This window comes from Triturus cristatus, chromosome 11 (genome assembly GCF_964204655.1).
Source record: "Triturus cristatus chromosome 11, aTriCri1.1, whole genome shotgun sequence".
Lineage (NCBI taxonomy): Eukaryota > Metazoa > Chordata > Amphibia > Caudata > Salamandridae > Triturus > Triturus cristatus.
In genome coordinates this window covers 363862510-363878779 of record NC_140594.1, presented here as the reverse complement: position 1 = coordinate 363878779, position 16270 = coordinate 363862510, and the positions used below count along the sequence as shown (strand labels likewise).

General features: G+C 49.8%; 1 protein-coding gene across 1 annotated transcript in view; it reads right to left on the bottom strand.

The window, feature by feature from the left end:
• The window catches only part of LOC146784184 (uncharacterized), a 739190-nt gene that overhangs the window by 172044 nt on the left and 550876 nt on the right, over window positions 1–16270 (bottom strand). The window contains exon 23 of the mRNA XM_085632912.1: window positions 3993–4234. Within this exon, the coding sequence (XP_085489038.1) occupies window positions 3993–4234 (242 nt within the window). The remainder of the gene's footprint in view (window positions 1–3992; window positions 4235–16270) is intronic.

Below are 16270 nucleotides of genomic sequence, written 5' to 3'. Positions count from 1 at the left end.
TTGGACTTCCCCCTTTCTGCAGGGTCACCCCAAAACCTTTGACCTTTGCCCTCCACTTTTTGATGAATTAATATTTGTTGTCTTTAGGACTCTGCGACCATTACCACTGTTAACCAGTGCTAAAGTGTTTGTGCTCTCCCCTTAAAAGATTTTGAATTGGCTTACACCCAATTGGTATATTTAATTTACTTGTAAGTCCCTAGCAAAATGGCACTATCTGTGCCCAGGGCCTGTAAACAAAATGCTACTAGTGGGCCTACAGCACTGGTTGTGCCACTCGCTTAAGTAGCACTTTGAACTTGTCTCAATCCTGCCACTGCTGCCTCTGTGTGTGTAGTTTAAACTGCCATTTTGATCTGTGAAAAGAATATATATATATATGTATATATTACGACACAGCATGCTGGTACAATTATCGCACTCTTTATTTATCGCTGTAGTGAAAAACAAATTTAAGAGGTTTTCTCTGCTAGGACATGTAAAACTTAAAAGTACATGTTCTACTTTTTAAATACACTGCACCCTACCCTCTGGGCAATCCAGGGCCTACCCTAGTGGATATGATTCAGGAGGCATAAAAGGTTCCTCAACATGCTGCACCAGCTCCTGACCCCCATGTCCTGCCTCTCAGGTCCTGGACACTTGGTGTGGCTGAAGGGCGCTGAAATCAAGTGTTTGAGCTCTTCGTGACTGTGAATAGGCCAGTTTGCACTGAGACCTCATGGCTTGCACCGCAAATCAGCCAGACTCTTCGCACTGCGGCATTGAACGCTCATGGGGACCGTCACCGCAAACCTCCAGCAACCACCCCCGTGACTCCCGCCAGCTCAGTGCGCTTTGCCATACAGCCTCCTGTGACGCTCTCTGTGCTCCTTGCAGCCCTCTTTAATGCGAACAGGACTCTTGGCATGAATTTGAGACTGCAAAGTTATATGAGCCCATCTTGGTGACTCCTACCTGCGCTCCAACATGGTCGGCCTGAAAGTATGACTTTGACCCAGCCTAGCACGACCAAATATCCCAAGCTGGCACTTTGTGCTTTTTGGTGCTATTTTCACTACATTCTATAAAAATCCATAGCTCCGGTTCTACTGGTTTTTGTTTTAGAAAATGTTACTCCAATTTTCTAATTTGATGTGGGATCCTCTTGGTGTAGTAATTTCACTGTTTGAAGTGTTTCACAAATACTTTAGACATTGCCTCTAAGTTAAGCCTGAGTGCTCTGTGTCAAGCTACCAGGGGGTTGGGCCCATGTTAATTTGTGGTTTCCTGTGGCTTACCTTGAATAAGACTGTGGTTGCTGCTTGACCAGGGCTCACACCCCAGTCAACCAACAACCCAATTTCTAACACTGGTGATCACTAGTGAGGATCAGGACTTGTGTTTTGGAGTGCCATACACTGATTTGGTTTACACTACCATCCCATATTTGAGGCCATTACGACTTTTTTTTTAAACCTCCTTTTTCTCTCATTTGTGATTTTTCCAAAATGTGATTCCTGCCTCACCTTCATAGACTTGGTACTCTTTTGTTGTTGCGCCTGTGATACCAGGCCAAAATAGAACGAGAATTCACCTGCCTGTCACTTTACAGCATAAGGAAGCTGAAGGAGTTCTGCAAGGAGAGGGTGCTGGTTGTGAGGAGGAGGTTCACTAAGCAGGATCTTCAGACAGCCCTGTGCACTTCTGATCGAGCCTGCTGGTTGGGGGTTTCAACAGACGACCAAGAGGGTGATGACCCTGAGAAGGAGGACGAGGAGAAAAATGACTTGTCAATATCTCCAGAGGAAAGGCGGAGTCCACAGAGATGGAGTACCCTGCTGGATTCAATGCAGGAAGCAGTGTATCCTCCCACCCCCTGTCTCCTGAAGAGTTGAAGGACAGACAAGCTGAGAGGGAGCTGAGGCTGCAGCTGGCCCAACTAGCTGCAGAGAGAGAAGCTGAGGCTCAAAGAGCCTTGGCCAACGAGAGAAAGGCTGAGGCAGAGAGATCCTAAGAAGAAAGAAAAATGTTGTTGGCTGATGAACTGAGTCTTAGAGAGCTGTATTGAAGGCCAAACAGCTGTTAGAGCCCAGCGGGAATGGAGGCAGCGAAAATACAGTGACCAGTGCAGAAGGAAGGATTCACATAGACAGAGACATGGTGCCTGACTTAAGTAGCTCTAGAGATGCACAGGATCTCTGAGAAGGATTGAGGAGCTGGATTCTGGAGGCCTATACCTAGAGAAGGGGGACAGAAGAGGTATCCCCCTATGAAGTAGACCCGTGTCAAGAAATATGGGTTCACCCAGAAGAGTACAGGTTGAGGTTCAGGGACAGTAAGAAACTGTCTTACCAGTCCCTGGGGCATTTTGTGGGGTACTTGTGTAAAGCACTGAATGGTTGGGTGAAGGGTAGTGAGGTAAACACCTATGAGGGGCTGTACAATTTGATCACCAAAGAGAACATGTTCAGTCACTGTTTTCCAGAAATTTGCCAACATCTGGATGACTGCAAGCTTACTGACCCCAGGAAGCTTGCAAAGGAGGCAGACCTCTGGGTTAGTACCAAAGTGTCTGGGGAGGCATTAGGGAGGGGTTGTATGATAGAAGCAAGAATAGTTTTGCCACACGTGCCTCTACCACGCAGCCCAACCACACATGTGTCTTTACCACGCATTTCATTACCACAAAATTTCGTGGTATAGGCATGAATGGTAAAGGGGTATGTGTGGTTAAGGTCGCCACCACCCTGCCTCCCCAGACCACCCCCCCACCATTGCCCCCTTCCACTGCCCTACAACCTACCCCAACCCCCACCCTAAAAACTAAGTAACCCAACTACCCCAACCCCTTCCACTGCTCTAAAACCGACCCCCCAACACTAAAATCTACTCCAACTACCCATTCCCCTCCCACTGCCTTAAGGTCTAAAACCCTACACTACCTCATCCCTGCGCCGTCTCTTAAACTACCCCAGCCATTTCCACTGCCCTAAAACCTACAATTACCCTCGCCCTAAAACGAACCCAACTACCCATTCTCCTCCCACTGCCCTAAGGCCTAAAACCCTGCACCCTAACTTACACTACCCCGCCTCCCCTGCGCTGTCCCTTACACAACACCAACACCTTCCACTACCCTAAAACCTAACCCCAGGCCTAAAAACTACCCCAACTACCCATTCCCCTCTCACTGCCCTAAGGCCTAATACCCTACACTACCCCGCACCATCCCTTAAACTACCCCAAACCCTTCCACTGCCCGAAAACCTACCCCTACCCCCCTAAAAACGACCCATCTACCGATTTACCCCACACTGACCTAAGTCCCAAAATCCTACACCCTAACTTACACAACTCTGACCCCTCTGCCCCTGCACTGTCCCTTAAACTACCCCAACCCCATCCACTGCCCTAAAACCTACCCCGACCTCCCTGCCCTAAAACTGACCCCAACTACCCATTCTCCTCCCACTGGCCTAGGGCCTAAAACCCTAGACTACCACGCCCCCCTGCCGTCCCTTAAACTACCCAACCCCCCTCCCTGCCCTACAACCTACCCCAACCCTGCACCATAAATATTAACCATTCCCCTCCCTCTATCCTAAGGCTTAAAACCCTACACTACTGAAACTCCCCGTGTTGTCCCTTAAACTACCCCAAACCCTTCCACTGCCCAAAAACCTACTCTGACCTCCTCTCAACCCTAAAAAAAACCAGCCCCACTCACCTCACCGCAGTGTCTTCCTCCTTCCATCTTCCAGCAGCTAAACCGATCACTGCCATGATTATGGCATATGTGTGGTTAAGGTCAGCCGCGGCCTGAGCAGGTAAGAGCAGTGGGGCCGAGTTTGGGGGTGGGGGGGCATCTAGGAGTGACTGAATAACCCTATACTACCTGTTATATACACATGAGCAGAGATCATTTATACAAGCCCAGCTTCATAAAACGGATATGCAGTCAACGGTATGTTCACTTCATAAAGAGTCAACTCTGGCAGTAGTAGACTGACCCATGCCTTGTGTGAGACGGGCTTACAGCTCTCGCCCTCCCTGGTGTGCCTTTTAGTGGATCCTGGAGCCGCTCACATGCAGAGGTGATCTCTCTCACCAGTGACCTCTCAGCCCTCTCCAGTTGTGCCTGCAGCTCCTTCTCACGGAAAGATGCTTCACTCTGCTCTGCCTGTAGAAGGCGCACCTCTTCCTCTAGCTGCAACAGCCTCTCCTTCAACCGGTCCACTTCTATGGCTCTCTCCTAAATTCAAAGCCAACAAGAATTAAACTGACATAACACACTGGCACAACTTATCACATCACAAAGCTGTTGCAAAGTATATGACACCACTACAGAACCCCATCTATCCACAAAGCAAAGTGTACTCACTTTAACAAGATTATCATGATTTCAGAGTCCTGACACTTTAAAATACATGCTAGCACTTACCTTCCCATTATTCAGATTTGTAATTTAACTATGCTTCACACCAACTTTTGACATCTAACAATTTTTCATACACAAAAAGTAACATTGTTCACACGTTTTGTAGCAAAAGGACTTCCCAGGTAGCATTATCAGCATGAAATGATTTGCCAATTACTTTATGACTGTTATTGTTTGCCAATTCCCAATGAACCATAAAACTCAAAACAGAATGTGTGACTGGCTAGTGAATTATTATCTTTACTTGCTGAACATTTCTAAAACAAGAATTTTATCTTAGAGAAAAAAGATAAGCTAGAGATTCAACAGCCCCAAGCCAGAACATTTAAGTTGCGGAGTTAACTAAATAATTTGTTAAAAAGCATGTCAACCCAAACATGCCAATATGAATCGAGTGTTTGAGACTGCAAAATAAGGTTACTACTTCTGGCTCTGGATTCTATGACGGGTAATCAGTTTATTATGAGTATGTAGAATAAGAAAAGGTTCCTTTCTTGCAGTACTGGTTCTGCATCACAGTGATCTTTATTGAAGTTATTACTAATATCTAGAATATTTCTCCACTCCTGATGTGGGTCCCAGAATACTTTAAACCCAAAGAATAAGTTACCTTCGGTAACCCCTATTCTGCTAGAGACTATTAAGCCACAGAGTCCTTACCTTAGAATATTCTCCAGGTGTCAGACTGGATCCAGAAACTTTTTGAGCAGCACCTCTGCTTGCCGATAGGTGGCGTTACTAGACTCTGCATCAGCAGCGTCGTCCACACCGGAAGTGCAGTGTGTGGTGCCTATATAGGCACCACCCCAGCAAGTAGACATCAGTTAATTTTCACGACCTTTCCAAGCCAAAAGCACGGAGCCACGAAGGTTGCTGATGTACCAGCGTGCAGCCACTAAAGACCTCATAAGGGTTAACCTATACGGAGAAATCTGTTCACAGAGCAGGGAGAATGGGGTGGTTGGTAAGGAATCTGAGGCAAGAGAGAGTCTCTACCAGGTAAGGAGTTACCAAAGGTAAGTAACTTGGTCATCTGATAGACTTCTAGCTGCGGATTCCTTAACTTAGATTAGATTCACAAGCAATACCTCTCTGGAGGTGGGTCTGCGAACAAATTTAGACCAGGAAGCCCTGGAGGACCGAATGGGCAAAGTGCCCATCGCTACAAACCTGACTACTCAGGCAACAGTGCTTGGTAAATGTGTGCAGAGATGTCCACGTTGCAGCCTGACAAATGTCCAGGACAGGGAATCCACAAACTAAAGCAGTGGTCGCAGCCTTGGCTCTGGTGGAATGAGCATGTAAGCTCTCAGGGGATTGCTTCTTGGCCAGCCCATAGCAGATTTTAATGCAGAGCACTACCTATCATGACATGGTCCTTTTCTGCATGGCCTTCCTTTGCTTCGCCCCGACGAACCCAATGAAATGTTGATCGTCCACCCGGAACTCTCTGGACACAAAAAGAGTATTGTCATTATACATTGATCATAGCAGTCAGTGAAGTCTTTCCTCTTCTTTGAAAGGGTGAGGCAGAGCAAAAAAGGTAGGCAAGGTAATGATCTGGCCCACATGAAAAGGTGTCACCACTTTCGAGAGAAAAAAAAGGCATGTGTACTTAGAACTAGTTTGTCTGGGAAGAAATATGTGTAAGGAGGGTGCAGAGAAAGTGCTTGCAGCTCGCTAACCCTCCTGGCCGATATAATGGCCACAAGAAAGACAGATTTTATGGTCTATAAGCAAAGAGGGTAGTTGTATAAGAGCGTGAAAGGTGCACACATAAGGAAGGTGAAAACTATGTTCAGGTCTCACTGAGACGTGCAGAAGGATTTTGGAGGGAACATATTCTGTAGTCTCTTGTGAAAATGAGTCACAACCTGTTACTTGAACAGAGAGGGCTTATCTGACAACTGCAACAATGCAGATATGGCTGAACTGGACCCTTTAACGGGGCCCAAATCAATCAATCAATCAGGCGTTTGTTAAGTGCGACTACTCACCTGTAAGGGTCTCAAGGCGCTGAGGGGGGAGGGGATTAGCAGGCTTCGGTCCATCAAGGGGGGGTGTCTGTCAAAGAGCCAGGTTTTGAGGTTTCTAGCAAAGATGGGGAGCGATGTGGTCTGTCTGAGGTGGTGCGGCAGGGCGTTCCAGGCTCGGGTTGCAAGAAAGGTGAAGGAGCGGCATCCCACTTTGGTCTTTCTGGAGCTGGGGACCACAGCGTAGGAGAGCTGGGCAGATCGTAGGGTCCTCTGGGGTGCGTGGAATTTGAGTCGGCTGTTCAGGTATGCTGGGAGATGTGGCAGTGTCTTGGCAGGTTGAGGACCAGTCTTGCGGCGGCGTTCTGGATGTTCTGTAGCTTGCAGGTGAGGTTTTTGTTTATTCCGGCGTAGAGTGCGTTGCCGTAGTCGAGTCTGCTGGTGACCAGGATATGAGTGACGGTCTTTCTGTGTTCGAGGAGGATCCATTTGAAGGTCTTACGTAGGAGGCGTAGGGTGTGGAATCAGGAGGACGAGACGAGTTGATCTGGCGGTCCATTTTGAGCTCGGAGTCCAGGATGATTCCCAGGTTGCGCGCGTGGTCCGTGGGGGTGAGCGGGCTTCCGAGAACAGGGGGCCACCAGGTGTCGTTCCATGCGTCGGGGTTTGGGCCCATGATGAGTACTTCTGTTTTGTTGGTATATATTTGTAGGCAGCTGTTTTTCATCCATTTGGCGACAGCTTCCATGCCTTCTCAAAAATTGTGTCTGGCGGTATTGGGTTCGTTGGATAGGGAGAGGATGAGTTGGGTGTCGTCTGCGTATGGCACAATGTTGAGTCCGTAGGTTCTGACGATGGGGGCGAGCGGAGCCATGTAGACGTTGAAGAGTGTGGGGCTGAGGGAGGACCCCTGGGGGACTCTGCAGGTGGGAGGTGTAGGGTCAGAGAGGAAAGGGGGGAGTCTGACCCGCTGCATTCTGCCAGAGAAGAAGCAGCAGATCCAGTTGAGGGCCTTGTCTTGGATCCGTGCATCGTGGAATATGCGTATTAGGGTGCAGTGAGAGACTGTGTCGAACGCCGCTTAGATGTCGAAGAGGATGAGGGCTGCTGTTTCTCCTTTGTCCATTAGGGTGCGGATGTCGTCTGTTGCAGCGAGGAGGGTGGTTTCCGTACTGTGTTTTTTTCTGAAGCCGGATTGGGAGGAGTCGAGGATGTTGTGCTCTTCGATGAATGTGGCGAGTTGGCTGTTGATGGCTTTCTCTATGACTTTCGCTGGGAACGGGAGCAGGGAGATGGGTCTGTAGTTTCTGAGGTTGGTGGAGTCCGCCAAGGATTTCTTCAGGAGGGGGTTAACCGTGGCGTGTTTCCAGCCGTCGGGGAACATGACGGTTGCCAGGGAGCGGTTGATGGTGTGGCAGAGAATGGGTGCGATGGTTTCGGCGGCTCTGTTGAAAATGTGGTGGGGGCAGGGGTCCGTGGGGTCCCTGGAGTGGATTGACTTCATCGTCTTCAGTGTGTCTTTGGTGGTGAGGGCGGTCCAGTTGACGATTGCTGGCTTCAGGGTGTCGGGTGGTTGGTGAGGGTTCAGTGTGTTGGTTGTCTTTGTCGAAGTTGTCGTAGATATTCTCGATTTTGTGGTGGAAAAAGATGCTGAGTTTGTCGCAGAGGTCTTGTGAGGGAGGGATGTCGGTGGACTCGCTGGTGGGTTGGGCGGACTCCTTGATGATGTTGAAGAGTTCTTTGCTGTTGTGTGCGTGAGTGGAGATTCTGTCTTCAATCGCCTTTTTCCTCATTTTTCTGATGAGTTGGTGGCGGCTGTTGGTGGCGGCTCTGGAGGAGTTGTAGGCTTGTGGATTTGGTGTTCCTCTAGGCCTTTTCGAGTCAGCGGCAAGTGCGTCTGGACTCTTGAAGTTCGGTGGTAAACCATCTGGCTATCTTGGCATGGGTGTTGTTGTTTTTCTTGAGGGGGGCTATAGTGTTGGCGCTGTCGGAGATCCATCTGTGCAGGGTTCAGGCTGCGGTGTTGGGGTCGTCGTTTTCTGCGATGGTTGGGGTGGAGTTGCTGAGTGATGAGGTTAGCTGGTCGTCGGCGATTCTGGTTCAGTTTCTATTTGGGAGCATGTGCAGGTGTCTGTGGATGGTGGGTGTTCTGAAGGTGAAGTGGACGCATCGATGGTCAGTCCATGGGAGTTCGGTGGTGTGGCTGAAGGTGATGAAGTTACCTGTTGTGAAGAGGGGGTCGAGGGTGTGCCCTGCTGAGTGCATGGGTTCGGTCACGATGTGGCAGAGTCCAATGTTGTGGAGGTTGTCCAGGAGGGATGTTGTGCTGGGGTCCAGTTGGTTGTCGAGGTGGAAGTTGAGGTCTCCCAGTAGGGTGTAGTTGGTGGACGCGATGGCATGCGGGGAGATAAAGTCTGTGAGGGAGTTGGCGAAAGTCTGCGGGGTCCAGGGGGTCGGTAGATGAGGGTTCCTCAGAGGGTGGAGGTAGGGCTGGCCAGTATCTTGAAGTGAAGGTGTTCCATCAGGTCTGTGGGCTCGTCAGGGAGTGTGCGCAGGTGGAGGTTGGATTTGTGGACGATGGCGATTCCTCCTCCCGCGTGGGTGGGGTGGTCCTTCCTGGAGATCTTGTATCCTTGTGGAATGGCGATGGCCATGTCCGGTCCCGAGGTGGTGTTGGTCCATGTTTCGGTGAAGAACGCTACGTACGGGGTGGTCCTGTGGAGGAGGTCCCAGATTTCGGTGGCGTGTTTGTGGACGGATTGGACGTTGAGGAGGATGCATTGCAGACTCTTTGGTTGGGTTGTGATCTTGCAGGCGGGTTGCGCTGGGTCCGTGGTCTTCGCGGTGCTGCAGGTGTGCCGACAGCGGTGACAGCTGAAGGGTCCGTGGGTGTCGGCTGGTGATGCTAGCTTGCAGTTGTTGTTGTGTCCTGGGTTGAGAGTGTGGAGTGCCGCTGGGTCGTAGCGTCGCGGTCGGGTCGCGGACGGGCTTGCCTTTGGTGTGCCGCCATTAAGTAGGGGTCGTGGAGGGCTGGACCGCGGGGAGGGGAGCTGGATTGGGCCGGTCGAGTTGGTCGTGCTGGGGGGAAGGGTCGTGGGGGCAGCAGTGGCAGGGAAAAAGAGTGAAAATGAGGCAGTAAAAGGTAGAAGAAAAGTGGGGGAAGGACACAGAATGAGAGTGAGAGGGGAAGATTAAATCAGTGAAAAACGAGTGAAAAAGGAGGAAAGACACAGAGGGGGAGTGAAAGGGGGAGATTGAAATCAGTAAAAAACAAGAGAAAATGGAGGAAAGACACAGAAGGAGAGTAAAAGGGGGAGATTGAAATCAGTGAAAAACAAGTGAAAACGGAGAGAAAGAGCAGAGCAAGAGAAAGGAGACAGAGGTCCACTGGACCACCAGGGATGAGGTGCAGGTAAAACCTGTGGGTGGAGGAGGGCCGTGAACACCAGCACTTGAGAGTGCAGGGGCTCGGGGGAAGGCCTCACTTGATGGTGGAGCTGCGAGGGGGAGAGCAATTTCACTTACAATGAGTCAGTGGTCTTGCTCGCCTGTCCCCGCAGCGGCCGCCATTAAGTAGGGGTCGGGGAGGGCTGGACAGCGGGGAGGGGAGATGGATTGGGCCGGTCGTGCTGTGGGGGAGGGGCTGCGGGGGCAGCAGCGGCAGGGAAAAACAGGCAGAAAAGGCAAAAGGAGAGGAAAGACTGAAAATGAGGCAGTGAAAGGTGCAAGAAAAGTGGGGGAAAGACACAGAAGGAGAGTGAAAGGGGAAGATTAAATCAGTGAACAACTAGTGAAAATGGAGAAAAGACAGAGGGGGAGTGAAAGGGGGAGACTGAAATCAGTAAACGAGAGAAAACGGAGGAAAGACACAGAAGGAGAGTAAAAGGGGGAGATTGAAATCAGTGAAAAAAAATTGAAAACGGAGAGAAAGAGTGGAGCGAGAGAAAGGAGACAGAGGTCCACTAGACCACCAGGGATGAGGCGCAGGTAAAACCTGCGGGTGGAGGAGGGCCTCGAACACCAGCACTTGAGAGTGCAGGGGCTCAGGGGAAGGCCTCACTTGATGGTGGAGCTGCGAGGGGGAAGAGCAATTTCACTGACAATGAGTCAGTGGTCTTGCCAAGCCAATGAGAGAACAAACAACAAAACTTCAGATAAGGGTGCAGAAAAGGGATCAACCAGTTTGGATGCACACCAAGCCCCAGATTTCTCCCAACTGCAGGCGAATACTGTCTTGGTTGAGGGACGCCTGGCTGCCAGAATAACATCACATACTTCAGAAGGGAGATCAAAAACTGTCAACTCTCGCTGCTAAATCTCCATGCATGAAGTAGAAGTGTGTGCGGTTTCAATAGCAGGCCCATGCCCAGTTGCTGCGAAACCTCCTGAAGGGACAGCCTGACAGAAGGACCGTAGCTCATGCTCTGAAGTTCTGTATACCAGACTCTCCATGCCCAATCCAAAGCCACAAGAAAACTGAGGCCCAGTTGTTCCTGATCTTCTTGAGAACACTGGGCAGGTGTGGTATCAGCAGAAAGGCGTACAGGAGATCTTACCTCCACTCAGATGAAAAGCATCTCCAGGTAAGTCACTTTGTAAAGTTCAGAGTGCAGAAGTGGCAGTGGCGCGTTCTTGGCAGTGGCGAATAAATCTCATCAAGGTTCTCTCCAATCTCTGAAGAGACTTTGCATCAATTCCAGATGGAGCCACCATTTGTGATCTGCTAGGCATTTACAGCTGAGATTGTCTGCACTGGCGTTCAGAGAGCCCATCAGATGTTAAACAAGCAGGGAAATTCCTTGATGTTCGAGCCGTGTCCAGGGATGCAGGGCCCCATAACACAGGGTGCATGAGCCCACCTTGTTTGTTGCAATACCACATAGCGGTGGTGTTGTTCGTGAACACCTGCACTAGCCTACCCTTGATGGAAGTAGGAAAAGCTTTCAATGCCAGATGGATTGCTCTCAACCCTAGCAAGCTGATGTGGAGTTGAGATTGCCGGAAACTGGAGCCCTCTGATGTCCACAGCTCACAGATGGCAGTACCAGCCCAGTAGTGATGGATCTGTCACTATAGTCAGCTCTGGCTGGGGAAGGGAAAGGTGTCTGACACCAACCCAATCACGGTCTGTCAGCCTCCACTGCAGATCTTTTGTAGTTCCCTCCGATATCTGGACCAGGTTGGAGAGATACCTGATGCTGCACCCTCAGAGACCTTCAGGTCCCACTGCAGAGCCTGCATATGCCAGTGGGCATGTGTTACCAGCAGGATGCAGGAGGCAGGAGGCCATAAGGCTCAGCAACCTCAGAGTCAGTCTCACCGAAGTCCAGGATAGAGGTTGAAACATCAGAATCATAGCCCGAATATCCTCGACTCGCTGCTATAGAGGCTATGCCCGAAACTGCACTGTGTTCAGAATGGCTCTGATGAAAGGAAGCATCTAGGAGGGATTCAGGTGGGACTTCGGCACGTTGATAGTGAAGCCCAGTGAATGAAAGAGGTCTGCTGAAGTCTGGATGTGAGAGACGATTGCCTGGGGCAAGCCCACATTCAATAGCCAGTCATTGAGGTAGGGGGAAGACTGGAACCCCTGACCTCCACAGGTGTGACGCAACTACTGCCATCACCTTGGTGAACACCTGAGGAGTACTGGTAAGGCCAATAGGGAGCACAGCAAACTGATAAGGCTCATAGCCCACCATGAACTGCGGGTAGCGCCTGTGGGCTGGCAGAACGGGAATATGGAATATGCAAGTCCAGTGCAATCATCCAGTCTCCAGGCTCTAGGGCAGACAAAACCTGAGCTAACATGAGCATCCTGAATTTCTCCTTTTCAGGAAGAAATTGAGAGGGCACAGGACTAAAACTGGGCAAAGGCCTCCAGTCCTTCTTGTGCACCGGAAAGCAGCAGGAAAACAGCAACCATAACGTACTTCTGATGCCGGCACTCTCTTGATGCCTGTTTTGGCCAAAAGAGCCTGCCTGATGGAGCAGGTAGAGGTGGTCCTCTGTCACCTGGTCTGAAGATGGTTTGCATGGGTGGTGGGTTTCTAGAAAAGGGATGAAGTAACTCCACTGACAATTTGTCTGATGTTATGGACTGCCAGAGGGGTAGGTGATAGCAGTTTCTGCCACCAACTGGGGCCCATGATGGTAAGAGGGCAATCTAAAATGGTTTGGAGCCTACAGGGGGAGGGTGGACTTGGGCAGCCTCTGGCTGGTTGTCTCATGAGCCTTGTGGGAACCGTGTCCAACGCCACAAAAGGACTGGGAAGTCTGTTGGCTCTGGTGGCTAGGTAGGAATGGACGTGGTTGGTAGCCTTTACTGTAGCCACAGAATGAGTGAAAGGTAGAATGGGGTTGGTGTGGAGCCATGGTGAGACCCAAGGACCTGGCAGTGGCTCGGCAGTCCTGAAAGCACTCCAGCGTTGAATCTGCTTTGTCCCTAAAGAGGCAGTGACTTTGAAGGGCATGTCCATAAGGGATGACTGGGTATCCCCCGAAAAGCCAGTCAATCTCAACCAGCCGTGGTGTCTGAATGCCATGGATGACTCAATTGCTCTTCCAAGCGAGTCAGCCGTATCCAGCTTGCAGTGAATGGTGAACTTTGCTGCATCCCCGCCATCTGCAATAGCCTGTGACATTATGGCTCGGACGTCCTCTGAGACCATGGGCAGCACTTGCGCAACTGAATTCCATACCGTGGGGGTGTATCAACTGAATAGATGTTCAGCAACCGCAGTGTAAAGCCGGTGGAAGAGAACATCCTTTTGCCAAAGGTGTCCGGTCTCTTGGATATCCCACCCGATGGTGTGGTAGAGAATGCACCAGGGTTGACTTTGAATGTGAAAGTTTGGCTCTCCAGGGTGGGGTGCTGAGCGAGGAAAGCTGGGACCTCAGGAGTGGGGTGATGGCAGCATGCAACTTTCCTCTCCACAGACACCCTTGTGCAAGGGTTGGCCCAGGCCCGAGCAGGATTTCAGTGAGGGCTTCTTTAAACGGGAGAAAGGATTCAGAGGTGATTACTCCGCATTGAAGCACTTTTGTCAAGACATTAATTTTGATTGACCCCAACGGAAGCTGAAGGTCAGGACCTCAGCTACCCTCCTCATCAACATAGTGAAGGAGTCCCCTTTCTCCATAATCACACTAGGAGGAGAGACCAGGTCAGTGTCTGGTGAGGAGTCGGACCACTGGCGTCCTCCAGCTCGTCTGGTGAAAAGTCGGACCACTGGCGTCCTTCAGCTCTTCATACCAGTTGTCATCGGCCTCAAGGGAATGGTAGCTGTAAGCATCCTCAGATCATTCCTAATCTTACTCCTGTCGTTTGAAAAAAGGTGGCACTGGCTACGACTATGTAAGTCGATATCTGGCTGGGGCCAGATTCAGTGTTCGGCAATGTTGGTCCAGCTCCATATCAGTACAGTATAATGATGGGGTCGGTGGCGCAGGGAATGACGTCACTGGAACAGGCTCCGGGGAAGGTCATGGTCCTGAGAGCCGTTCCAGACCAAGGGTGCACGACTGGTGACCAGGGCATACTTGCAGGCGAAAAATCCTGTGGGGTCACCAACTGAACTCATCAGGCCTGAAGGTTATCTAGAGGGGCTGGCCTGCCCAAAAATGAGGTGCATAATCTAAAAAAACTCACAAAGTTGGGGCATGGGCGTTAAAGCTCCAGGAATCTTGGGAAGGCACAGAGCAGACCCAGGCACAGGCTCCATGTGGAAGTGGGGCCTAGAGTGACATAGTTCCTCCACCTCGTCCGTAGATTTGGACCGGCGTAGTGAAGTCAAGGATCGCTTCAACTTCTTCGATTTCTTCGTGGGACTTACCCAACAACTGCGAGCGCAAGGACAAACCGCTGATGTTACTCTGCAAATGGGCCTGGGACCTTCCAAGCGACTGTGACCTGGAGCATAATGGAGTCGAACGGAATCAGGTGATGAAGAGCTTCAAGGAGCACTCCCTCAGCTCCTTGGGAATCATAGCTCAGCAGTCCCCACAAGTCTTGGAATCGTGGTCTGGCTCCAAGCACCATATACATACCAGATATGGGTCTGTCACAGACATCTGTCTGTGACAGGATCCACAGGGTTTAAACCCCAATGGTTTGTTGGGGGACATCCCTAAACACTGTGAGCCAAGACTCTAAAAAAGAAATTCACCAAAACATCAAACAAAGTCAGTAAAAACATGACTGGAGGTGGCTCTCTCCAGATCTGCGCTGACTGGCATGGAAAGAAAAGAAATGATGTCAGAGAGCAGGGGTGGCGCTTATATAGGCAACACACATGACACTTCCAACGCAGATGATGATACCGATGTGAAGCTGAACAATGCCACCTACTGGCATGCAGAGGTACTTCTCAGTTTCCAGTCTGACACCTGGGGATTATTCTAAGGTAATGAATCTGCAGCTAGAAGTCCATATCAGATCTCATATATATTACAGAGAGAGTGAAGAATCCAGCATGTCGAATGTGGAGTAACAAACTCTGATGCCTCTCAAAGGAAAAATTTTCAGAATTTTAGACAGTCCCAAGAATAGCCCCTTTCCCAAAATTACAATGGAGTACCCTAAGCTCAAAACTGCTTCCTAATATATTTACGAATGAGAAAAAAGCAGTTGACATGAGTATTTGATGAAGATGATAAAAGAGATGTTTGGGCTCCAAAGGAAGTTACTAAAAAGAAAAGGTGCTATTTAAAGACTACAATTTAGTGGAAGGAACATAGGCTTTTGTTCGGAGACAACAAATTTTTTAAAGTGTGTATAAGATAGCAAAATGCCTGAGTGTTTTAATAAACCAACATGATTTGACCCCAGTTTGTCAAACATTCTCATTGGGTGGAAGTGGTGGAGAGTTTATGAGATCTGCTGTGGTCCCAGTGTTTTGGTTCAGTAGTACAAGTTGGTAGTGTTCTTTGTGGTACATACTCTAATTGCAGACTCCTCATCTAGTGAATACCCCCAAGCACCAGCATAAGGAAATATCGTGAATAACATTCATTCCCTATTTCTGATACTGGGACCCTCTCTATGGCTCCTTTGCCCAAAAAATCCAGCACTTTCAGCTGCAGAATTGGCAAATGATCCCCAGAAAATCACTCTGATCAAGGTAAAATATGCTGCAGGCCAGATGGGAAGGACAGGATGTAACCCTGTTGGAGTATTTGGAGGACCCACTTGTTGGATGTAATGGTCTGCCACCCACCCTTGGAGGTAATAAACCTGCAGGTTGGCCATGTGCAGTTGAGGGCACACTATAGCGGTTTGAAAGCTGAAGCGGGAGGGGTGTGGGACTGGGTAATACGTTGTCCCTGCTGGCCTCGAAATTGTAGGCTGGCTCCCTGGCCCAGTCTCAAAAGGGCTAAAGAAGCTGCTGCTGAGCTGGTGGAAACTGATGAGGTCTGTAAGCTACACCCCTTAGAAAGCCTTGAGAGGGTGGAATTGTTGGTGATACTGTCACACGGGAACAGAAAGTCAGAGGGGGCACCCTGTTTTCTTTAAAGTGTTCAAGTGCAGACTTTGCTTTGGCTCCAAAAATATGGGTGAAGTCAAATAGCATATCCATTATTGAAACCTAGATATCACCCAAACTATCTGTGGCTCTCATCCACATATGGGGATGAAGCACCAAGCTGGTATTGACTGCCCTGCCTAAACACTCGGTAGTGTCCATTCATGGACAGATGACATACTTTGCCACAGCCTGGCCATCCTGAATGATTTGTGCTAGGTTCGAGCGAAATTCATCGGGGACTGCTGGCTAGATCTTGTTGATCATGTCACACAATGCAAGAGAGTATTGCCCAAGCAGACAGCTAGCAGAGCGAACAGCAAGGCTGGCTGAGGAAAACATTCTTCACCCAA